Source organism: Salvelinus namaycush, chromosome 34, assembly GCF_016432855.1.
Source record: "Salvelinus namaycush isolate Seneca chromosome 34, SaNama_1.0, whole genome shotgun sequence".
Taxonomy (NCBI): domain Eukaryota; kingdom Metazoa; phylum Chordata; class Actinopteri; order Salmoniformes; family Salmonidae; genus Salvelinus; species Salvelinus namaycush.
In genome coordinates, this window is record NC_052340.1 from 20,465,047 (window position 1) to 20,490,007 (window position 24,961).

At 43.9% G+C, this 24,961-nt stretch overlaps 1 protein-coding gene and 1 long non-coding RNA gene across 4 annotated transcripts in view; one reads left to right on the top strand and one right to left on the bottom strand.

Annotated features, from left to right (window-relative positions):
- LOC120028558 overlaps positions 1 to 18,324 on the bottom strand; it is a 40,970-nt gene extending 22,646 nt beyond the window's left edge. The window contains exons 1-2 of the long non-coding RNA XR_005473467.1: positions 18,250 to 18,324; positions 2,629 to 2,707 (exon numbers count right to left, since the gene is read on the bottom strand). This is a non-coding gene — a long non-coding RNA (uncharacterized LOC120028558). The remainder of the gene's footprint in view (positions 1 to 2,628; positions 2,708 to 18,249) is intronic.
- Positions 1 to 24,961, top strand: part of bcas3 (BCAS3 microtubule associated cell migration factor) — a 317,356-nt gene that overhangs the window by 29,160 nt on the left and 263,235 nt on the right. For 2 of the 3 annotated variants that reach the window (XM_038973748.1, XM_038973750.1), the window contains exons 8-12: positions 9,199 to 9,306; positions 9,407 to 9,483; positions 20,920 to 20,996; positions 21,520 to 21,603; positions 23,407 to 23,580. In XM_038973748.1, the coding sequence (XP_038829676.1) occupies positions 9,199 to 9,306; positions 9,407 to 9,483; positions 20,920 to 20,996; positions 21,520 to 21,603; positions 23,407 to 23,580 (520 nt within the window). The remainder of the gene's footprint in view (positions 1 to 9,198; positions 9,307 to 9,406; positions 9,484 to 20,919; positions 20,997 to 21,519; positions 21,604 to 23,406; positions 23,581 to 24,961) is intronic. The other variant, XM_038973749.1, reaches the window with a different exon arrangement.

Consider the following 24,961-nt stretch of genomic DNA (forward strand, 5'->3'; position numbering starts at 1 on the left):
TCATATGGAATACGATTTGAAGTGTCTGTCCTATATCTAGGAGATACACTACATGACCAAAAGTATGTGGACACCTGCTAGTTGAACTTCTCATTTGAAAATCATGGGCATTAATATGGGGTTGGTCCCCCCCTTTGCTGCTATAACAGCCTCCACTCTTCTGGGAAGGCTTTCCACTAGACGTTGGAACATTGCTGCTGATACTTGCTTCCATTCAGTCACAAGAGGATTAGTGAGGCAGAGCACTGATGTTAGGTGATTAGGCCTGGCTCGCAGTCAGCATTACAATTAATCCCAAATGTGTTTGATTGAGTTGAGGTCAGGGTACTGTGCAGGCCAGTCAAGTTCTTCCACACCGATCTTGACAAATAATTTCTGTATTGACCTCGCTTTTGTGCACTCGACTGTTCCTAGGCCGTCATTGAAAATAAGAATGGGTTCTTAACTGACTTGCCTAGTTAAATAAAGGTTAAAAAAAATTAAACTGTTGCCACAAAGTTGGAAGCACAGAATCGTGTAGAATGTCATTGTATACTGTAACGTTTCGTAGCCACCCTTTGCCTTGAGAGCTTTGCACACTCTTGGCGTTCTCTCAACCAGCTTCATGAGGAATGCTTTTCCAGCAGTCTTGAAGGAGTTCCCACATATGCTGAGCACTTGTTGGCTGCTTTTCCTTCACTCTGCGGTCCAACTCATCCCAAACCATCTCAATTGGGTTGAGGTCAGGTGATTGTGGAGGCCAGGTCATCTGATGCAGCACTCCATCACTCTTCTTCTTGGTCAAATAGACCTTACACAGCCTGGAGGTCATTGTCCTTTTGAAAAACAAATGTCTTTGAAGGTTCTCAAATATAAAATATATTTTGATTTGTTTAACACTTTTTTGTTTACTACAGGATTTCCATATGTTCATAGTTTTGATGTCTTCACTATTATTCTACAATGCAGGAAATAGTAAAAATAAAGAAATCCCTGGCATGAGTAAATGTGCCCAAACTTTTGACTGGTACTGTATGTATATAACCCCTTATCTTTGTTGGCACAACTACCTCCATACTTCCATTCATTTATATGGGTTACCTTTAGACAAGTCCCGCGACACTTGTGGGGGTCATAGAGCAAAATGAAGAACACCATCCTGTTTGCGTGAGTCTCCCCTTTGGTCATATAAGTTTGTAGGCCAAACCGTTTGGATGCTACAATTTCCGAGTTGCTTCCAGGTCTGACAAACAGAGAGTTAGCTCTGCCACTTTCCACAGCAGATACAGAAGGGCGACATAGGTGGATGTGGTGGATTGAGACGCAGCCCATGCAAAAATAGATCTCTAGCTTAAACTGACTGTTTTTGATGGCGATTTTTGTATTATGTTACTTAGGTTGATGCACCGGTGTGCCAATAGACTAGGGTTTGACCAAGGGATTTGTGCAAGCACAGACACACACACACTGGCGTGGTGATGTGTTTCCATATGCTTGTTGGTGGTGAAGGTACGGTACTGAATGAGGAGGAAATGTATTTCTGGCAGGGCTGCAGACATGGAGCTGTGGTTGAACTTCTTGCCCTAATTACTTTCCCGCTAATGCCAGCGGCGTGCCGGAATCACAGGCCCCCTCCCAGCCCCCCCCCGAGCTGCCTCTGATGTGGCCAGCGTTTGTTGTGTGTTGAGGGTTGTGTTCCACAGAGGAGGAGGGGAAAGGAGGACTGAGAAAGAAGGAGAAAGAGAGGGAGGGGTTGTCAGCGAGAGAAGGAAACTTAGTGAATATTGTGACAGAATTTGTCTCTTTTCTTCCAGTACCACCCACCTCACTTGATGCCTATGAAAATAGAGTAATTGTTTTCATGTGCGTGTGTGTAGAAGTAACTGTTATAAATCTATGACTCACCAGTCTGATCTAAGTCCAAAGATTAGTTCTACCAATTTGTCCAGGCTTTACTTGAAACATGTTTTTCAAAACACCGCTATGTGAGATCAATACCAAGGCTCTTCTGTTAAGGAAAGAAAAACTCAAAAAAACATTGCTGCATCTTGAATGTTTTATTTTTTTTCTTTCCCAAAAAATATTTTCACTGATGGGTGTCAGTTTGGTCAGCATTTAACCCCATCAGCTACCGGGATTTCTACCTATATGGTTCACCCGTAGTGTATGCACATCCAACAATTACCCAGATGATAGTATATAGATATAATAGAAATACTCTCTAGTCTTGGTCACTATTGTATAAAATGCACCCAAAGGCCTATAGTTTATTGCACTGAAAGCCATTGGTTGATCTGTAGGTGGTCTATGGCCCGGGTGGCATTCCTAGTCTCTGGGCACTCTGACCCTGTCCCCTCAGCCCTTCCAGCTGAGACTCCAGGGACCAGGCCCAGGCTCTATTTGTTTAGCATTTCTTCAGCTTGTAATTGTCTGTTCGTATTCAGGGAACTCGTAAAGGGCTCAGCTCTGAGCCACAGTCGGAAACGTGGTGACGTCCCCCTCCTTGTAAATGCATTTATTTGCTTGCTTTTTAATTCCCCTTTAAGGCTTCCCCAGTTCCCCTGCTGTCTAGCCCACTGCAGCCCGCCACATGAAGTGTGCGGTTTTTATCCATCGGTTCCGCTCAGGTTCATAAAATAATAACCTTACCGGTTCCGTCGACCAGAAGCCAGACGTTCCCTCCCGGAGAAGAAATGCAAGCCCAGCTCACAGCGCCGTCGTGTTGAAGCTAAAATAACAGATGTTAAAGACTTCTTTCATACAGAAAAAACCCCTCTCTAGTGATTTAAATGGCATGCATTTGACATAATGTACATAATAACCATTGTAAACTGACGTGTTGCTAAAATTAAGACTCTGCCTCGGTTGTAAAAGTCATATAACCGTTCTGTTGTGAATACATTTTCCAAAATGGTACAGTAGCTAGTCTATAGCAGGCCAGGCAAAACAGAGCTGTGCTGTGCTGGACGGTCAAGAGACCCAGAAACATGGTGTCATCCCAAATGGCAGCCTATTCCCTATATAGTGCACTAATTTTGACGAGAGTTGGCCCCTGGTCAACAGTAGTGCACTATATAGGGAATAGGGCCCTGGTCAAAAGTAGTGCACTATATAGGGAATAGGGCCCTGGTCAACAGTAGTGCACTATATAGGGAATAGGCTGCCGTTTAGGACGTACACATGTCTGTTTTACTAGCTTGCCCAGTGGCCGTTTGAGGGGGAAATAGATGGATGTAGCAGGTGTGGATCTCTGTCTGGCTGCTTTACAGCCTACTACCCAGTAATTAGCAGTCATTTAGGATTACTGTTATATGGGGGAAACCCTTCATGTTAGAAGGGTTGTGAAGTCGACTTGGGCCAAGACCAACTGTTTCCACTTCAGCAGGCTTAGACTTTCCTCCAGAGGTCATGGCCGATGCCTCAGTTGTGTGTGTGTACCTCTATTTCAGTGTGTGTGTGTGTACGTGCTTAAAGACACAATCTCAACTTTTTTTATGGTTTTACAATCTCATCTCTCGCTCTCCCCCACTCACTTTCTTTTTCTCTCTCCTTCGCTCTCTCTCCCAACCGCTTCAGTCTCCTTCCCACTCTCTGCATCAATTTAGACCCAAAAGGCCAATCCCAGTAAATAGTAATTGACACATTGATCTCATAGGCTGTAATAACAGTCCTATTACTGAGGCGGAGGGCGCTCAGTGTCACCTTAACATGTTACTGGACTGACATCTAGCCCTGATCAATGATAATGATGATTTGGCCTGGCTTTCAACCCACGCCTCCGCAGCCCCAGCACCAGGAAATCACATTACAGCTGATCCTGTCCTGGCTCCATTAGAACACCGCCATTTGTTAAAATACTGCCCAGGCCAAAACAATTCAACCGGGGGCCATTTTGATTCTGTAATAGAGGGACGGGCGGGCCATCATTGTCCCCATGAGTGAATCAATCCGGGCGCCTGTTATTTCGTAAAAAGCATTTGGATTAGATTGATCTGACCCCGGTGATAACGCTGAAATCGATGGAGGAGCCGCCAGAAAACAAGTTAGGAGAAGTTATATTTTTCTATTAATCTCAATTCTTGTACTCAGTTTGGTAATGCTATCCTTGCTGTGCCAGAGAGTATCATAATATGCCTTGGTGTAAGGCCTGCAGCAGATCATTATTAGGTCCGGCTGCTATGGACAACTGAATGGAGGTCACCCAAAACTCTTGTCACCTCCTTTGTCTTCCCCGTTGCCTCTTACAGGAAATAACAGGGGAAATGCGCACACACAACGTCAGACACTCCAGACACTCCCGCTGGTACATGCACCAGACGCTCACACACAACGTCAGACACTCCAGACACTCCCGCTGGTACATACACCAGATGCTCACACACAGACAGATTTGCGTGCGCACACAAACATGCAGTGTCAGGCATGCACACACACACACGGACACTGTGTCTCTGGCTGGGCTGAGAGATCTGAGGGCTCCCATGGCGCCGGTGCTGTGGCTGAATGTCCAGCCACTGGCTTGGGAAACTTTCCTCAACAGCCAGAGAGAGAGAGTGAGTGAGTGTGTGTTGGGTGTTGCCTCTGACTGTGTCAGTGGGTGTGTGGAGCTGCATTTGTGTCTGCGGCATCTGCCCAAGCTCTGTGGAGTGGTGCTACTTCCACGCACACACTAATCCCCTTGATCAAGGGGTGAGTGTCCTTTTTAGGGAGTGGACAGCGTCTGCGCCCAAAGTAGTGCACTTTATGGGGAATAGGGTGTCATTTGAGACGCATATAATTTTCCCCCTAGAGGTTACTCTAGGTATGATGCACATTTGAAATCTTATTTATGACGTTATTAAATATTTTGAGACAGGCTAGTAGTGGGTTAGAAGCTCATGGAGTCACTATAGAATAGGGACTAGGCATTGTTTCTGGACAAGACCTATAGGTAACTGCCAAAATAAAGGAAACGCCAACATAGTGTCTTATTAATAGGCCGTTGGGCCACCACGAGCCAGAACAGCTTCAATGTGCTTTTGTCTGGAACTCTATTGGAGGGATGCGACACCATTCTTTCACGTCTAATTCCATCGTTTGGTGTTTTGTTGATGGTGGTGGAAAACGCTGTTTCAGGCACCGCTCCAGAATCTCCCATAAGTGTTCAACTGGGTTGAGATCTTGTGACACACACACCCTTTAATCTCCCTATGCTCCTTTTGAGACCCCTCTTTCAATGTCACAGATCTCTTCTTCTAACCATTAGGGCTGAGTGATTAACCTAAATGTTGGTTTTTAAACTACTAATTGACCGATGCTTATTCAATTATTTGACTTATATTTCATTCGTATTTTTTCTGTGAGCTCAATGCGCACAACACACAGGTTCTCTAGAGTTAAATCAGATCCAGCATGAACTGTGCTATGTAGTAGGGAGTTATAGTTTCCAACAGGCCAATATTCTACAAAGTTTAGTGCCAAAAACATGGTTATTAACTACAATGACCATAATCCATTGCGCATCTACTTGTCCAGATTATTTTACGCCTGCTACAGAAGAGAGAGTCCACAATCATGAGGTGTTATAGAGAGCAGCTGTTGCTTTGCAAGTTATTTCTACCTGAAAATACATAATCTAAGTGATTGATGGTATTCAGCAGTCATAAGTATGCCTTATTTACTTTGAACTACAAAATAGTGATTTTGTCAGACAGAATAGGCAGCAGCTTTAAAGAGCTGAGATGATGACTTGGAATGAAATAATAAAGTCATCAAATGAAACATGTAATATACACAACTGAAATATTGAATTAAACTGAAGTAATGATTAATAAATAATGGTTAATAAGTGATAAGCAGTCATGGGCAGTCACTACCATCATGGAACTTTTATTAATTGTTTTATTCTGTGTTACAGCATTCAACCCATGTAATGCATAGTGCATTTAATAAAAGTAATCTAAAACCGTAATTGTTTTAATAATTGAACCGAAACGGAACAGACCTCAAAAAGCACTAATCACTCAGCACGACTAGGCATGGTAGCCAAAATAATGGACAACTGGGCATTTTTATACATGAGCCTAAGCATATTGGGATGTTAATTGCTTAATTAACTCAGGAACTACACCTATGTGGAAGCACCTGCTTTCAATATACAGTACCAGTCAAAAGTTTGGACACACCTACTCATTCCAGGGTTTTTCTTTATTTTTACTATTTTCTACATTGTAGAATAATAGTGAAGACATCATAGTGAAGACATCAAAACTATGTAATAACACCTACAGAATCATCTAGTAACCAAAAAAGTGTGAAACAAATCACAATATTTTATATTTGAAATTCTTCAAATAGCCACCTGTTGCCTTAATGACAGCTTTGCTCACTCTTGGCATTCTCTCAACCAGCTTCTTGAGTTAGTCACCTGGAATGCATTTCAATTAACCTTGTTAATTTGTGGAATTTCTTTCCTTAATGCGTTTGAGCAAATCAGTTGTGTTGCGACAAGGTAGAAGTGGTATAAGGAAAGAGAAATTACAGTCCATCATTACTTTAAGAAATTAAGGTCAGTCAATCTGGAACATTTCAAGAACTTTGACATTTTCTTCAAGTGCAATCGCAAAAACCATCAAGCACTATGAAGAAACTGGCTCTCATGAGGACCACCACAGGAAAGAAAGACCCAGAGTTACCTCTGCTGAAGAGGATAAGTTCATTAGAGTTAACTGCACCTCAGATTGCAGTCTAAATAAATGTTTCACAGTGTTCAAGTAAGACACATCTCAACATCAACTGTTCAGAGGAGACTGTGTGAATCAGTCCTTCATGGTTGAATTGCTGCAAAGAAACCACTACTAAAGGACACCAATAAGAAGAGACTTGCTTGGGCCAAGAAACACGATCAATGGATATTAGACCGGTGGAAATCTGTCCTTTGGTCTGAAGAGTCCAAATTGTAGATTTTTGGTTCCAACTGCCATGGCATTGTGACACGCAGAGTAGGTGAACGGATGATCTCCACATGTGTGGTTCCCACCGTGAAGCATGGAGGAGGAGGTGGTGTGGGGGTGCTTTGCTATTCCCTGCATAGTGCACTACTTTGACCAGGGCCCTATTCCCTATATAGTGCACTACTTTTGACCAGGGCCCTATTCCCTGGTCTGTGATTTATTTAGAATTCAAGGCACACTTAACCAGCATGGCTACCACCGCATTCTGCAGCGATATGCCATGCCATCTGGTTTGCGTAGTGGGACTATAACAGGACAATGACCCCAACACACCTCCAGGCTGTGTAAGGGCTATTTATTCAAGAAGGAGAGTGATGGAGTGCTGCATCAGATTACCTGGCCTCCACAATCACCCGACCTCAATCCAATTGAGATTGTTTGGGATGAATTGGACTGCAGAGTGATGGAAAAGCAGTGCTCAGAATATGTGGGAACTCCTTCAAGACTGTTGGAAAAACATTCTTCATGAAGCTGGTTGAGAGAATGCCAAGACTGTGCAAAGCTGTCATCAAGGCAAAGGATGGCTACTTTGAAGAATCTCAAATATATTTAGATTTGTTTAACACTTTTTTTGGTTACTACATGATTCCATGTGTTTTTCGTTGTTGTGATGTCTTCACTATTATTCTACAATGTAGAAAATAGTGAAAATAAAGAAAAACATTGAATGACTAGGTGTTTCCAAACTTTTGACTGGTACTGTACTTGGTATCCTAATTTACTCAGGTGTTTCCTTTATTTTGGCAGTTACCTGCATGTCTCCCCTTATGTCTGCAACAGGACTTAATTAGAGTTTTTGTACTACCCAGTCCCCAGGCAGACATGGAGCCAGAACATCACACAGCCTGAGTTCACCAACACTAATACTGCTTGGCATTTGCTGTAGCGACAAGACTCAATATAGCCAGTCTACACACGGCTAACACGAACCAACAGCAGTTAAGCAAGAGCCATGACTACTGATCAAGAGCGAGGACAAGGAAAAGAGAGCAGGAGAGAGAAAAACATTGAGAGAGGGGAGCGAAAGAGGAAGAGCTGCAAGAGAGGGAGAGGAGAGGGGGAGAGACCGAATTAATAAGAGGGAACAAGATGGAGAAGAAGCGAGAGAGACTGATGCAGGCAGACTGGCTTCTCTATCATCGGCTCCATTCTAAGATTCCCTCATTGGAAGAATTATGACAAATGAAACCCTCTCCGGTTCTCCATGACTGCGACTCAGGGCTATCAAGTAGCACATGGACAGTCCCTGCAGCTTTTTACCATTCAACTCTCCCCTAAGTGTTTCCATGTTCCCGGCGCTTTGCGGACAGCTTAAGATGTCTTGGCTGCTTTGTGATGGCCTGATGTGTGCATATTTTGAAACGGGGTAATTTTCTCAACGCTTCGGCCACAGTATTTCATCCACTGTTTGCATTTGTCAGAGAGAGGCCTGAATGGAAAGAGCAGATATTTTCCACCATAAAGAAGAGAAATAGTGGCCTGTTGGTCGGTCTGTTCGGTTGGTTTGAGTGATTGGGAACGCAGACCGACATTACAACCTAATTGATGCGTGCAGCCCAGTGCTGGTCAGTGGAGTAGAAGTAGTGCTGCAGGAGATAGGATCGGAATTTGGATTCTTAACTTTTTGTGTCATCAGGCTAGGCTGAAACAAGCCCTGAATGCTGATTGGCTGACAGCTGTGGTATATCAGACCGTGATCCATAGGTATGACAAAACATTTATTTTTACATTGGTAACCAGTTTATAATAGCGATAAGGCACCTTGGGGGTTTGTGGTATATGGCCACTATACCACGGCTAAGTGCTGTATCCAGGCACTCTGCGTTGTGTCGTGAATAAAAGGGAGGGAGGGGGGGTGAGTGTGTGGAGAGAGAGGGGTTAGAGAGAGAGCGAGAGACATTGCCCACAAAATGTTAAAACAAACCCAATTTTGATCAACTCCCATGTCTATTGGGTGAAATACCACAGTGTGCCATCACAGCAGCAAGATTTGTGACCTGTTGCCACAAGGGCACCCAGTGAAGAACAAGCACCATTGTAAATACAACCCATATTTGTTTATTTATTTTCCCTTTTGATCTTTAACTATTTGCACATATGACATTTGAAATGTCTTTATTCTTTTGGAACTTTTGTGAGTGTAATGTTTACTGTTAATTCATATTGTTTATTTCCCTTTTGTTTATTATCTAGTTCACTTTCTTTGGCAATGTGTTTCTGTGCCTAGGACGAGCCCCCCATACTGCTGTGTGGACCTGTACTCTCTGAAGACAGGGGAGATGGTCAAGTCCATCCAGTTCAAGACGCCCATCTATGACCTGCACTGCAACAAGGAGTACGTATGGTGGCATCACTTTTTGCATTCAAATAAATATATTGTAGTTTCATGTTATTTGAAAATCACATACTATTTGTAATTTTCCTGGTTCTTGTAGGATTCTAGTTGTCGCCCTGCAGGAGAAGATTGCTGCATTCGACAGCTGTACCTTCACCAAAAAGTTCTTTGTTACAAGTAAGGAGCTGGGACTGTGTGTGTATCCTTAATGGCACCCGATGGTGCCTGGTCAAAAGTAGTGCACTATATAGGGAATAGGGCCCTGGTCAAAAGTAGTGCACAATATAGGGAATAGGGCCCTGGTCAAAAGTAGTGCACTATAGACCAGGGCCCTATGTGACAAGGTAGAGGTGGTATACAGAAGATAGCCCTATTTTGTAAAAGACCAAGTCCATATTATGGCAAGAATAGCTCAAATAAGTAAAGAGTCCATCATTTACTTTAAGACATGAAGGTCAGTCGATACGGAAAATGTCAAGAAATTGGAACATTTCTTCAAGTGCAGTCGCAAAAACCATCAAGCACTATGATGGAACTGGCTCTCATGAGGATCGGGAACAAGGCCCTATTCCCTATATAGTGCACTACTTTATAGGGAATAGGGCCCTGGTCAAAAGTAGTGCACTATATAGGGAATAGGGCCTTGTTCCCGATCCTCATGAGAGCCAGTTCCATCATAGTGCTTGATGGTTTTTGCGACTGCACTTGAAGAAATGTTCACATTTCTTGAAATTTTCCATATTGACTGACCTTCATGTCTTAAAGTAATGATGGACTGTCATTTCTCTTTACTTATTTGAGCTATTCTTGCCATAATATGGACTTGGTCTTTTACCAAATAGGGCTATCTTCTGTATACCACCCCTACCTTGTCACAACACAACTGATTGGCTCAAACGCATCAAGGAAAGAAAATCCACAAATTAACAAAGCACACCTGTTAATTGAAATGCATTCCAGGTGACTACCTCATGAAGCTGGTTGAGAGAATGCCTAGAGTGTGCAAAGCTGTCATCAAGGCAATGGGTGGCTATTTGAAGAATCTCAAATATTAAATATATTTTGATTTGTGTAACACTTTTTTGGTTACTACATGATTCCATATATTTTATTTCATAATTTTGATGTCGTCACTATTATTCTACATTGTAGAAAACTGTAAAAATAAAGAAAATCTCTTGAATGAGTAGGTGTTCTAAAACTTTTGACCGGTAGTGTAGGTAGAGTTATTAAAGTGACTATGCATTGATAACAACAGAGAGTATCAGCGGTGTAAAAGAGGGGTGTGGAAGCTGTTTAGAAGCCTCATGGACCTGGATTTGGCGCTCCGGTACCGCTTGCCGTGTGGTAGCAGAGAGAACAGTCTATGACTCTTGTGGCTGGAGTCTTTGACAATTTTTAGGGCCTTCCTCTGACACCACCTGGTATAGAGGTCCTGGATGGCAGGAAGCTTGTCCCCAGTGATGTACTGGACCATACACACTACCCTCTGTAGTGCCTTGCGGTCGGATGCCAATCAGTTGCCATACCAGGCAGTGATGCAACCAGTCAGGATGCTCTCGATGGTGCAGCTGTAGAACCTTTGGAGGATCTGAGGACCCATGCCAAATCTTTTCAGTCTCCTGAGGGGGAATAGGTTTTGTCGTGCCATCTTCACAAATGTCTTGGTGTGTTTGCTCAATTTTTAGTTTGTTGATGTGGACACCAAGGAACTTGAAGCTCTCAACCTGCTCCACTTCAGCCCTGTCGATGAGAATGGGGGCGTGCTTGGTCCTCTTTTTCCTGTAGCCCACAATCATCTCATTTGTCTTGATTACGTTGAGGGAGAGGTTGTTGTCCTGGCGCCACACGGCCAGTTCTCGGACTTCCTCCCTATAGGCTGTTTCGTCGTTGTCAGTGATCAGGCCTATCACTGTTGTGTCATCAGCAAACTTAATGATGGTGTTGGAGTCGTGCCTGGCCGTACAGTCATGAGTGAACATGGAGTACAGGAGGGAACTGAGCACGCATCCCTGAGGGGCCCCTGTGTGGATGATCAGCGTGGCGGATGTGTTGTTACCTACCCTTACCACCTGGGGGCAGCCTGTCAGGAAGTCCAGGATCCAGTTGCAGAGGGAGGTGTTTAGTCCCAGGGTCCTTAGCTTATCGGAGGGCCTGTTGTCAGGTCTTCTGGCAGTCTCTATGGGCGTGCCACAGGGTTACATTTTCGGGCCAACTCTTTTCTTTGTATTTATCAATGATGTCGCTCTTGCTGCTGGTGATTCTCTGATCAACCTCTATGCAGACGACACCATTCTGTATACATCTGGCCCTTCTTTGGACACTGTGTTAACAAACCTCCAAACGAGCTTCAATGCCATAAAACATTCCTTCCGTGGCCTCCAACTGCTTTTAAATGCTAGTAAAACTAAATCGCATGCTCTTCAACCGATTGCTGCCCGCACCCGCCTGCCCGACTAGCATCATTGCTCTGGACGGTTCTGTCTGGTTAGACTGTAAACTCTCCTTTGACTCACATTAAGCATCTCCAATCCAAAATTAAATCTAGAATCAGCTTCCTATTTCGCAACAAAGCCTCCTTCACTCATGCCACCAAACATACCCTCGTAAAACTGACTATCCTACCGATCCTTGACTTCGGCGATGTCATTTACAAAATAGCCACCATCACTCTACTCAACCAATTGGATGTAGTCTATCACAGTGCCATCCATTTTGTCACCAAAGCCGCATATACCTCCCACCACTGCGACCTGTATGCTCTCGTTGGCTGGCCCTTGCTACATATTCGTCGCCAAACCCACTGGCTCCAGGTCATCTATAAGTCTTTGCTAGGAAAAGCTCTGCCTTATCTCAGCTCACTGGTTACCATAGCAACACCCACCCGTAGCACGCGCTCCAGCCGGTAGATTTCACTGGTCATCCCCAAAGCCAACACCTCGTTTGGCCGCCTTTCCTTCCAGTTCTCTGCTGCCAATGACTGGAACGAATTGCAAAAATCACTGAAGCTGGAGACTTATATCTCCCTCTCTAACTTTAAGTATCAGCTGTCAGAGCAGCTTAACGATCACTGTACCTGTACACAGCCAATCTGTAAATAGCACACCCAACTACATCATCCCCATGTTGTTATTTATTTATTTTTGCTCTTTTGCACCCCAGTATCTCTACTTGCACATCTATCACTCCAGTGTTAATGCTCAATTGTAATTATTTTGCCTCTATGGCCTATTTATTTCCTTACCTCCCTAATCTTAATACATTTGCACACACTACATATATTTTTCTATTGTTTTATTGACTGTACGTTTGTTTATCCCATGTGTAACTCTGTTTTGTTTGTGTCGCACTGCTTTGCTTTATCTTGGCCAGTTCGCGGCCTACCTGGTTAATTAAAGGTGAAATAAATAAATAAAAATGGATGAGTTGAGGCACTATGGTGTTAAACGCTGAGCTGTAGTCAATGAATAGCATTCTCGCATAAGTGTTCCTTTTGTCCAGGTAGGAAATGGCAGTGTGGAGTGCAATAGAGATTGCGTCATCTGTGGATCTGTTAGGGCGGTATGCAACTTGGAGTGGGTCTGGTGTTTCTGGGATAATGGTGTTGTGAGCCATGACCAGCCTTTCAAAGCATTTCATGGTTACAGACGTGAGTGCTACGGGTCGGTAGTCATTTAGGCAGGCAGTCATTTACCTTATTGTTCTTGGGCACAGGTGCTATGGTGGTCTGCTTAATACATGTTGGTATTACAGACTCAGACAGGGAGAGGTTGAAAATGTCAGTGATGACACTTGCCAGTTGGTAAGCGCATGCTCGCAGTACACATCCTGGTAATCCATCTGGCCCTAGGGCCTTGTGAATGTTGACCTGTTTAAAGGTCTTACTCACATCGGCTGCGGAGAGCATGATCTCAGTCTTCCTGGAACAGCTGGTGCTCACATGCATCTTTCAGTGTTATTTGCCTCGAAGCAAGCGTTGAAGTAGTTTCGCTCGTCTGGTAGGCTCGTGTCACTGGGCAGCTCTCGGCTGTGCTTCCCTTTTGTAGTCTGTAATGGTTTGCAAGCTCCGCCGCATCCGGCGAGCGTCAGAGCCGGTGTAGTACGATTCGATCTTTGTCCTGTATTGATGCTTTGCCTGTTTGATGGTTTGTCGGAGGGCATAGTGTGATTTCTTCTAAGCTTCCGGGTTAGAGTCCAGCTCCTTGAAAGCGGCATCTCTTTCCTTCAGTGCGGATGTTGCCTGTAATCCATGGCTTCTGGTTGGGTATGTACAGTTGAAGTCGGAATTTTACATACACTTAGGTTGGAGTCAGTAAAACTTGTTTTTCAACCTCTCCACCAATTTCATGTTAACAAACTATAGTTTTGGCAAGTCGGTTAGGACATCTACTTTGTGCATGACACAAGTAATTTTTCCACAATTGTTTACAGAAAGATTATTTCACTTATAATTCACTGTATCACAATTCCAGTGGGTCAGAAATGTACATACACTAAGATGACTGTGCCTTTTAAACAGCTTGGAAAATACCAGAACATGATGTCATGGCTTTAGAAGCTTCTGATAGGCTAATTGACATCATTTGAGTCAATCGGAGGTGTACTTGTGGATGTATTTCAAGGCCTACCTTCAAACTCAGTGCCTCTTTGCTTGACATCATGGGAAAATCAAAAGAAATCAGCCATGACCTCAGAAAAAAATTGTAGACCTCCACAAGTCTGGTTCATCCTTGGGAGCAATTTCCAAACGCCAGAAGGTACCACGTTCATCTCTACAAACAATAGTATGCAAGTATAAACACCAGCCGTCATACCTGTAACGATCGTCTTCGGGAGAAAGAGAGGAGGACCAAAGCGCAGCGTGGTAAGTGTTCATGATGATGTTTTTAATTAAACTCAGAACACTAAACAAAACAATAAACGATGTGAACAAACAAAACAGTACCGTGTGGCGACACTGACGACAAACACCCGCAAAACCCAACAGAAAACAGGCTACCTAAATATGGTTCCCAATCAGGGACAACGATTGACAGCTACCTCTGATTGAGAACCATATCAGGCCAAACACAGAAAACCAACACAGAAATAGAAAACATAGATTATACCCACCCAACTCACACCCTGACCACACTAAAACAAAGAAAATACAAAAGAACTATGGTCAGAACGTGACAATACCGCTCAGGAAGGAGACTCGTTTTGTTTCCTGGAGAAACTTCTTGTCAATATGGGGGCGCTGTTTCCACTTTGGAAAAAATTGTGCCCAAATTAAACTGCCTCGTACTCTATTCTAGATCGTACAATATGCATATTATTATTACTATTGGATAGAAAACACTCTCAAGTTTCTAAAACTGTTTGAATTATATCTGTGAGTAAAACAGAACTCATTTTGCAGCAAACTTACAGATAGAAAGTGAAAAATCTGAAAACGATGCTCTGTTCCAGGGCCTGCCTATTGAATTGCCTTATATTTATGGATATGCATGCACTGCATACGCCTTCCACTAGATGTCAACAGGCAGTGGAAGGTGGAATGGGGTGTCTAGCTTGATCTGAGGTCGAACAAGAGCTCTTGGAATGACGTGTCCAGAATTTCCTTTCTCTACCTAGGCGCGGGAAGCACCTCCCTATTGTCTTATGATAAGCGTTCGGTATACACGGCTAATATCTCCGGCTTTGTTTTTATTTGATACATATTAGAAAAACATCAAAGTAGGTTTTTTCAACCGAGTTTCATCAGTTTATTCAACGTTTAATGGGACTTTTGGAGTTTTCCGTTCTCTGCGTCGAGAGAAATTGGGAACGTCATCAACATTGGCTAGCCTTGTGGAGCGAATTCGACAGGAGAGAAGGACATTCTAAAACCAAACAACGATTTATTCTGGACCTAGGACTCCTTGTACAAGATTCTGATGGAAGCTCAGCAAAAGTAAGAACAATTTATGATGTTATTTCATATTTCTGTGGAAAATGTTTAGTCCTATTATCCGCCCTTTTTGCGGGCGCTGTCTCGCTATAACGTAAGCTGTTTGTTATGGTAAAGTTATTTTTAAAAATCTAACACGGCGGTTGCATTAAGAACTAGTGTATCTTTCATTTGCTGTCCAAAATGTATTTTTTAGTAAAGTTTATGATGAGTTCTTTGGTCAGATTAGGTGAGTGTCCAAAATAGCTCCGGACAATTTGGTGAATCGATGCTACATATTCACAATGTATAACCACGGTTTGCAGCTCTAAATATGCACATTTTCGAACAAAACATAAGTGTATTGTATAACCTGATGTTATAAGACTGTCATCTGATGAAGTTGGTCAAGGTTAGTGATTAATTTTATATCTTTTGCTGGTTTTTGCGATCGCTACCTTTTGCTGCTAATAAATGCATTTGTGTGTTTGGCTATTGTGGTAAGCTAATATAATGCTATATTGTGTTTTCGCTGTAAAACACTTAAAAAATCGGAAATATTGGCTGGATTCACAAGATGTTTATCTTTCATTTGCTGTACACCATGTATTTTTCATAAATGTTTTATGATGAGTATTTAGGTATTTCACGTTGCTCTCTGTAATTATTCTGGCTGCTTTGGTGATATTTTTGATGGTAGCTGCAATGTAAAACTATGATTTATACCTCAAATATGCACATTTTCGAACAAAACAAATGTATTGTATAACATGTTATAAGACTGTCATCTGATGAAGTTGTTTCTTGGTTAGTGACTAATTATATCTCTATTTGGTCGGTTTTGTGATAGCTACCTATGCGGTAGAAAAATGGTGAAAATATGCGGTTGAGTCTTTTGCTATTGTGGTTAGCAAATAGAAATACATATTGTGTTTTCGCTGTAAAACATTTTAAAAATCGGAAATGATGGCTGGATTCACAAGATGTTTATCTTTCATTTGCTGTATTGGACTTGTGATTTCATGAAAATTATATTATATGATATCCCTTTCCCGCTAGGCTATGCTAGTCAGCTTTTTTAATGAGGAGGATCCCGGATCCGGGAGAGAGAAGCGGTAGAGGTTATTAACGTACTTTGGTGCGAAAAGTGCAAATCACTCCCAGAACAATAGCAAAGGACCTTCTGAAGATGCTGGAGGAAACATATACAGAAGTGTCTATATCCACAGTCGATAAAACCACAGTCGACAAAACCATCCACAGTTGACAAAAAACTATGTTGACATAACCTGAAAAACCGCTCAGCAAGGAAGAAGCCATTGCTCCAAAACCGCCATAAAAATGCCAGAATACGGTTTGCAACTGCACATGGGGACAAAGATCGTACTTTTTGGAGAAATGTCCTCTGGTCTGATGAAACAAAAATAGAACTGTTTGGCCATAATGACCATCGTTATGTTTGGAGGAAAAAGGGGGAGGCTTGCAAGCCGAAGAACACCGCCCCAACCCGTGAATCCCGGGGGTGGCAGCATCATGTTGTGGAGGTGCTTTGCTGCAGGAGGGACTGGTGCACTTCACAAAATAGATGGCATGATGAGGCAGAAAATGATGTGGATATATTGAAGCAACATCTCAAGACATCAGTCAGGAAGTTAAAGCTTGGTCGCAAATGGGTCTTCCAAATGGACAATGACCCCAAGCATACTTCCAAAGTTATGACAAAATGGCTTAAGGACAACAAATTCAAGGTATTGGAGTGGCCATCACAAAGCCCTGACCTCAATCTTACAGAAAATGTGTGGGCAGAACTGAAAAAGTGTGTGCTAGCAAGGAGGCCTACAAACCTGACTCAGTTACACCAGCTCTGTCAGGAGGAATGGGCCAAAATTCACCCAACTTATTGTGGGAAGTTTGTGGAAAGCTACCCGGAATGTTTGACCCAAGTGAAACAATTTAAATGCAATGCTACCAAATACTAATTGAGTGTATGTAAACTTCTGACCCACTGGGATTGTGATGAAAAAAACAAAAGCTGAAATAAATCATTCTCTCTACTATTATTCTGACTTTTCACATTCTTAAAATAAAGTGGTGATCCTGACTGACCTAAGACAGGGAATTTTTACTAGGATTAAATGTCAGGAATTGTGAGAAACTGAGTTTAAATGTCTTTGGCTAAGGTGTATGTAAACTTCCGACTTCAACTGTACGTACAGTCACTTTGGGGACGACGTCATCAATGCACTTATTGATGAAGCCAATGACTTATGTAGTGTACTCCTCAATGCCATCCGAGGAATCCCGGAACATACTCCAGTCTGTGCTAGAAAAACAGTACTATAGCTTAGCATCTGCTTCATCTGACAAATTGTTTATTGATCGAGTCACTGGTGCTTCCTGCTTTAATTTGAGCTTGTAAGCAGGAATCAGGAGGATAGAATTATGGTCAGATTTGCCAAATGGAGGGCGAAGGAGAGCTTTGTGTGTGGAGTAAAGGTGTTTTTAAATAAAAAATTAAAAAATCCCCCCCTTTGGTTGCACATTTAACATGCTGATAGAAATTTGGTAAGACGGATTTAAGTTTCTCTGCATTAAAGTCCCCGGCCACTAGGAGCGCCGCCTCTGGAGGAGTGTTTTCCTGTTTGCTTATGGCGGTTTACAGCTCATTGCGTGTGGTCTTAGTGTCAGCATCAGTCTGTGGTGGTATGTAGACAGCTACGATTAATACAGATGAAAAGTCTTTAGGTAGATAGTGTGGTCTACAGCTTATCATGAGATACTCTACCTCAGACGAGCAAAACCTTGAGACTTCATTAGATATTGTTCACCAGCAGTTATTTACACAAATACAAAGTCCGCCACCCCTTGTCTTACCAGACGCCGCATTTCTATCCTGCCGATACACACACTATTCTTATCACCACGATCACACACACACGCATGCATGCACTCTCACTCGCACACATACGGTATACACGTACACACACACACACACACACACTAGACCAGTGCATACAGTTATTAGTACTCACAGATGCATCTACTCTTCAGTGAAATCAATGGACATATCATCTTGGAACAGATGCTCTGTCCTGTGTCGATCTCTGTGCACATCTGTGAGAACACTGAAGCTACATAGCCACCCACTAACAGTTATATAGCCAGTAGCACCAACACACAGAGCCAGCCCAGTCACGTAACACATCAGCATTTCCACACAAACATCCCAGCACCAGAGACAAGCAGGTCTGTCACGCTGGTATCACCCAGCCCAAACAACCAACTGAAGACAGGTACTGGCAGCGTTTACCCCACCATTCACAAACCACCATGCCTCCTCAAGGAGCACAACGTTTCGAACAAGTCTTTGAAACGGGTCTAAACTGTTTAACTGAAACTTAATGGTAGAGCATGCTGGAGTCCTCTGGTAGCTTAGCACATATCAACATCTCTGAGTGTGTTTATAGCATGTTTACAACTCAACATCATACAGCTACACTACCTTCCTAGGTTGTGTTCAGAAGGCACTGAAGGGGATAAAACATTTTGAAAAGGAGTGAAACTGGGCGATATCGTACTAGTACAATAAGACTGCTCATTGGGTTGTTTTGCTCATTTGTGCCCAGCTGAACATGACCCCTGGACAGTGCAGGATGACGTGAAACATTCTTTGTAACAAGGCCATTGCTGTCTGCAGACAGTAAACAAACTGCTGTTAGGAGAATATGTACTTAATGTGTTGTCCGCCTGCCTTTCCCCTCCATGTCTGGCTGGCAGGGCCACAGGACAATGAGTATAGTCAATCACTGCTAATCACTCTTAATGATGCTTCATCTTTGGAAAATGGAGATGTCTTTGGGGAGGAAGAGCAGCAACACAGGCGTCCTGTAATGTGGGTTGTTTTAAGTTGTTGCTTGTCTTTAGATTGGTGTGGACTGGGGATGAGGTGGGGATGTGAGGTTTGGGTTGGTGTTTCCCCTTTTTCTCCCTCAAATGTTTTCATCTTTCTTTCTTCAGCCCTCTGCATTTTATTTCCTCTGTTCACCTCAGCCTTTTCCCCTCTCCCCTTCTCTCCCTCTATTCTCTCTCTATGTCCTTTCCTCCCTCTATTCTCTCTGTCCTTTCCTCTTCTCCCCATGTCCTTTCCTCTTCTCCCCCTTCATCTCCTCTCTCTCCCTTTCAAGTCTTTTCTCTTTTACAATCTCGTTCTCTCTTCTCCCTCTCCTCTTCCTTTTTTCTCTCTTCCTCTCTCCTCTCCTCCCCCTTTCTCCTCTCCTCCCCCTTTCTCCTCTCCTCTCCTCCCACTCTCTCCTCTCCTCCCCCTCTTTCCACACAGGATGTGTTAGACACATGTTGTCTCACTGCCTGGCCTGAGTGGGTCGTTCTCCCCCAACCTTGGAGAGCCAACAAAAGGCTGTAGCATTGTGGCTAACCTCAAGTCCTATTCACCCCGCGCCTCCCAGCCTCGACTCTTCTGAACACTAAATTACTGTCTGACTCCCCATCTCATCTGCACCCTGAGCAGTACATTATGTCAGCCAAACCTCTTTCCCTTTGCCTCCATGCACTCACATGACCTCATATTGGTGTGTGTGCTTGTTTGTACGTGTCTTTATATGAGATGTGTATTTGTACTGTTATGCCCGTTTATAGAGGTGTGTGTGTGTGTGTGTGTGCAAACAAGCGTATTTGTCCTAGTTGCTCTCTGCGTGCTTTTAAGTCCGTATCCATCATGACTCCCTCTCTGTTTACAGACATGTTTGTGAGTAGTGGTGAATCCTGTGTGATGGTGGATGCTGTGCAGAACTGGGTTTAAAAAAAATATATACTATTTGTAATCTTTCAAATACCTTGAGTGTTTGCTTTAGCCTAGCTGGAGTGCCAGACGGGCAGGATAGGACATTTTGGAACTAATATGTTGGTCTTTCAAGCCAGACAAGCTTAATCAAGCGCAGATAAAGTTTTTGAACCCAGGTCTGGTGCTGTGTGGCCATTGACTCCAGTGCGTGCGTGCGTGCCTGTATTTAGTTAATTACTACTCCGCATCATGTCTAGTGTGACATGACTGTTTACATCAACATCTGTGTGAGTGGGTGGACACATTTGTACTTGTTTATACTGATAGCTGATCCGCTTGTGAATTTATGGGCCTTTTGTCCTCATCTTCTGTATGTGTGTTGACGTCCATTTGTATTTATGCTGAGCTTTTGAGTGTGTTTCTTTTTACTTAGAGCCACATTATGACTTAATGGATTCTGTGGCACCCAATAAAGTGGGGACGGCTCCTGTCTTGATTGACTGGCAGACACACTGATCCCTATGGGAACTACTAAAGCAAGCAAGCCCCCCCACACACACACACACACACATACACAGTGATCCACGTTCCCCTCTCAAACACATTAAGGCTTTAAGAAAGACCGAGCCACTCTTGGAGGAGAAGAACTCCGACTCCTGAAGCACATATCCACAGCAGCCTTCACTGTTTCACAACTTCTAAAAGGGAACATGTTGAAGTTAGGTAATCCAAAGGCTTTTTTGTTGTTGATACGCAGGCATGATTTTTCCACCTTCATTGGTATGTATCAAATGTTTTTTGTGTGACTGTGTTGTGTCAGCCCCAGTTGTGTATCCAGTTTGTCCTGCAGCTGAAGGGTATGGGTTGCACCTTCAATAACTGTAAGTTTCTTCTTGTGTTTCAGGCTGCTTTCCCTGTCCGGGCCCCAACCTAAACCCCATAGCACTGGGAGGACGCTGGCTAGCCTACGCTGAGAACAAGGTAGGACACACACACTGAATATACACACACCCATCCATCACGGATGTACTTATCACAACACCATATTTACAATCCTCAAATTCATTTTTTACTTTAGCTCTTTAATCTCTCAGTACAACTCATTCCAAGAAGAGACCACTAGAAATGATAACATCTGAAAACCAACAGATGTAGGGTTTTTTATGTCTATTTAATAGGATTTTTGTATTTTCCAAAAGCAAGTACACTCTACGCACTCTTGCAATACATTTTAATGGATAATTGTGTCTGGTAGTTGTCTGATTATGCTCGGCCACTCAAGTAATTGACAGATGTGTCACTGACTACTATAAGCTTCTCTGTTCCTTAAGAATAGAGTAGGTCTGGGATGGATGGATGGATCCCAGGAAATAGACAGTGGGATAGGAGAGGTTTTTAATGTGCTGACCCTCATATTCTGTTCCTGGTTGGCCTCAGCTGCAGGAGGAGGATATTAATCTATTTCTTATCTGTTTTCCTCTCTGTCTCTCTGCCTCCACCCCAGTTGATCCGGTGTCACCAGTCTCGAGGCGGTGCCTGCGGGGACAATGCCCAGTCTTACACAGCTACAGTCATCAGCGCTGCTAAAGTAAGTGAAACACAAACACTCACACCTCCCTCCACCCCAGTGGTTGTAATATACTCATCTGTACATTTCTGAGAAGTGATATAGGATCCACCTTGGCTTTCCCCTGTGAGTCAAACACCGTTATGAGACTATATATCATAACCCAGACACAGGCCTTGAGAGTCTGAGCATCTTAACTAATTTCTATCGTCCCTGTGTGTTTCTGTAGGGGTTCCATCCTGTACTGTACTGTTTACTGTACTGCAATATGGGACACAGCCCCTGTAATAGTCCTCTCAGCTGGAGAGCACCGCCAGGCTACACTACTCTAACTGCTATGCCCTTTGATACCAAGCTGAATTTATACCCCTCCGCTCTGTTGATGTAGCGGCTGAGCTAACCTGCGCTACTAGCCTAGCGCAGCACTCTCCTCATAAGGTTCCAGTCTCCGGTCTTAGCCAGGCCCCCAAAGGGGAACCCTAATTGATTTATGAAGACCCCTTGGGTCAGAGTTATTCCCATGGTCTCGCCCTCTCTCTCCCTCCCTCTCTCCTTAATGAGCGCTAACGGCTAGCGTGATAAAGTCCCATTAGCTGCTAATGGCGGTATACATCAAAAAGAGCAGTGGCGGCAGCGCTAAAGTGTTAGCCTGGCTAGCGGAGGGAGGGGGAAACGAGGTTAAGGGCATCCCGATATGCAGACGGATTGTCTGCAGCCGCCGTTGAGAACTATATATTATAATCTCAATATTTTCAGCCCAGTCCCCCCCTCCTCCGGTCTCCAATGCGACACAGACTAAGTGCTTCTGTCCAGAGACTTGGAAGGCGAGGGGGTGTTGAGGGAGCACTAAGGGGGAGTATTTCCTAGCCTTTTATAGGAAATTACATTTTATAACAGCGCATATTTCCAGCTGTATTATTATTATTATTCCTCATACTAATCATTGGAATATAAACATAAAGCAAACCTGCTCATTGTCTGACTGTGTGATGCTCTTCATCAGTGTGGCGGCTCCTCGCCACGGTGTCTGACTCAAACACACCTCTGTGGCCAGGGCCAGGCCAGGCTCCGAGAAATGGATAGTGCTGCTTAAGTGGAGTCTATCTCCCTGCTACACTGTCCTGAGCTAATGGAGTCAGTGTACTGTGTGTGTGTCAGCACAAAGGGGCCCCGGAGAACCTAATCAGGCATGCAGGCCAGGCAGCGTTGTCAATACCGCGTGGCGCCTCACATTTGTTGGGTCTATGCATCACACACACACTCCCTCACTTGGCGACCCCACCTAGCCCACTAACAGACTGGTGTGTGTAAATTGCTCGGAGCCGCATCAATAATGAAACAGGGCGTTTGGCTCCTAATTGATCAACACTAATGTGTTTTCTAATCACTGCAGTGTGACGTTTTAGTGCTAATCCAAACAGGAGCCATTGATCTGTGTAGGGCTGAGGGGGAGACTGGGGAGGAGAGACTGGTGGCAGACACTCGGCTCCTGCTGTTTCAGCACTCCTCCACATCATCATCAGCAGCAGCAGCTGTTAGCGTTGAGCAAATAGCCGTCTCTCTCTCTCACTCATAGTCATGCATAGACAGTCATTCTATATTGATCAACACGCCTCTCTCAGCTCCTCAACTCCCAACACAGACATACTGGTGTCTTCTTTATTGGAAGTGTCTCTAGTTGTTTTATGACGAGGAGCCCAATCTGATGTTTGTTTCCTACTATTCTCCACCTCCTCCCTCTCCACCTCCTCCCTCTCTCCTCATCTCTACCCTCTTTATATGCGTCTCTCTCGCTCTCCCCCTTCCCCCTGTCGTTCTGGTTAGACCCTAAAGACTGGTCTCACCATGGTGGGAAAGGTGGTGACTCAGCTAGCTGGTACTCTACCCACTGGCGCCCCCGACGAGGAGGGTGCTACCCCCCACAGCACCACTCGCCGAAGCCCCCATGCCCCCGGAGTAATCACCGTCATTGACACACACAACGTCGGAGAGGGACAGGTATGTGTGATCACGAAGTCATAGACCGTGGCTTTCCAACAGTGTTCCATCCCCTTCTGAAGTAACTGTCAGAAAATATACACGTTCTGCAACCAAAAATAGAAATGGACGAAGGAATACTACACGATGTGACGTTAGAACGATCTTGTCGGAGAGGTATAAGTATTACTGTGTGTCTTACCCTTTGGGTTATGGACCATGGCTCCCCAAACGTGTTATCACTTTCTGAAGTAATGTTGAAAAAGTGTACAAAGCAAAACATACAGTGTACATCTTGGTTGTTTTTTGTGTACCTAATAATCCTATAGGGGTTCTTGTTTGAACAATAATGCTCACCTGATAATAGTGTGTCATCACTACCTTATAAACGGGCCCAACCTATCTCAGCCACTGGCTCCTAGATTCATCATGGTAATGAGTCTCTTCCTGCTTTTGGCACAGGTCCCAGGTGAAGACCAGGTCATAGAAATGAAATGAACCTCATTAATTATTTCTCTTTCAGTTACGTACATCCACATATTCTCTCAGCACAGCTGTTCTTAGTTTGCCCCAAACTGAACTCTGTCTCTAGACATTCTCTCATGAGAGTGAGAAGTTTTTTTACTAATCAGAACAGATTCTCTATCCTCTCCTCTCTTCCCTCTGTCCTTTTTCTTGTCCTTTCTGACCTCTGTAAATACACCTTTGGGTTTTGTGGTGCGGTGAGAAACCTCCCAGGTTAAACCTTTTTAAATCCTCTGCTAGAGCGAACACAGGAGCCCACCAACCGACCCCACACCCCACACACGCACCTGACAGCACCTCGGGGCCTAAGGTGGGATTTATTTTGCTTGCTCACATATTTTCACAGCTCGGCCTTCGCCACAGCGGCAGCTTTTTTAAACAGTGGGGAGACTAAATGAATGCACTGCTCATCAGCAGTAACCTCACAAGAAGCTTGTACCCGTCCTCTGTCTGCCACGCTCCTCTCTTCCTAGCTCCCTTGGTGCTAATGAAAGGGTGGCTGTGTAATGCTCACACTATCTTTGGCTATAGTTGCTATGTATAAGGGGCATAAGGCTACTATAAATCCATACCGTGCCTTTATTGCAGTGCGCTGCATGCCAGTGCTGTGTGTGTGTGTGTGTGTGTGTGTGTGTGTGTGTGTGTGTGTGTGTGTGTGTGTACGTGTGTCTGTGTGCGTGTGCCTGGATGTGTTTGTGTGTGTGTACATGTACCCCAGTTTCCTGAGGGCTCCTCCAGACCGGGGATAAAGCCCACAGAAGCAGGTCTGCACTGTGTCACCAGCCATTATACAGTAACCCTACACTACACATAAACACAGTTGGAGGGGAGGGAGGGAGGGGAGGGAGGGAGAGAGAATCGTTGTGACTTCAGGTAA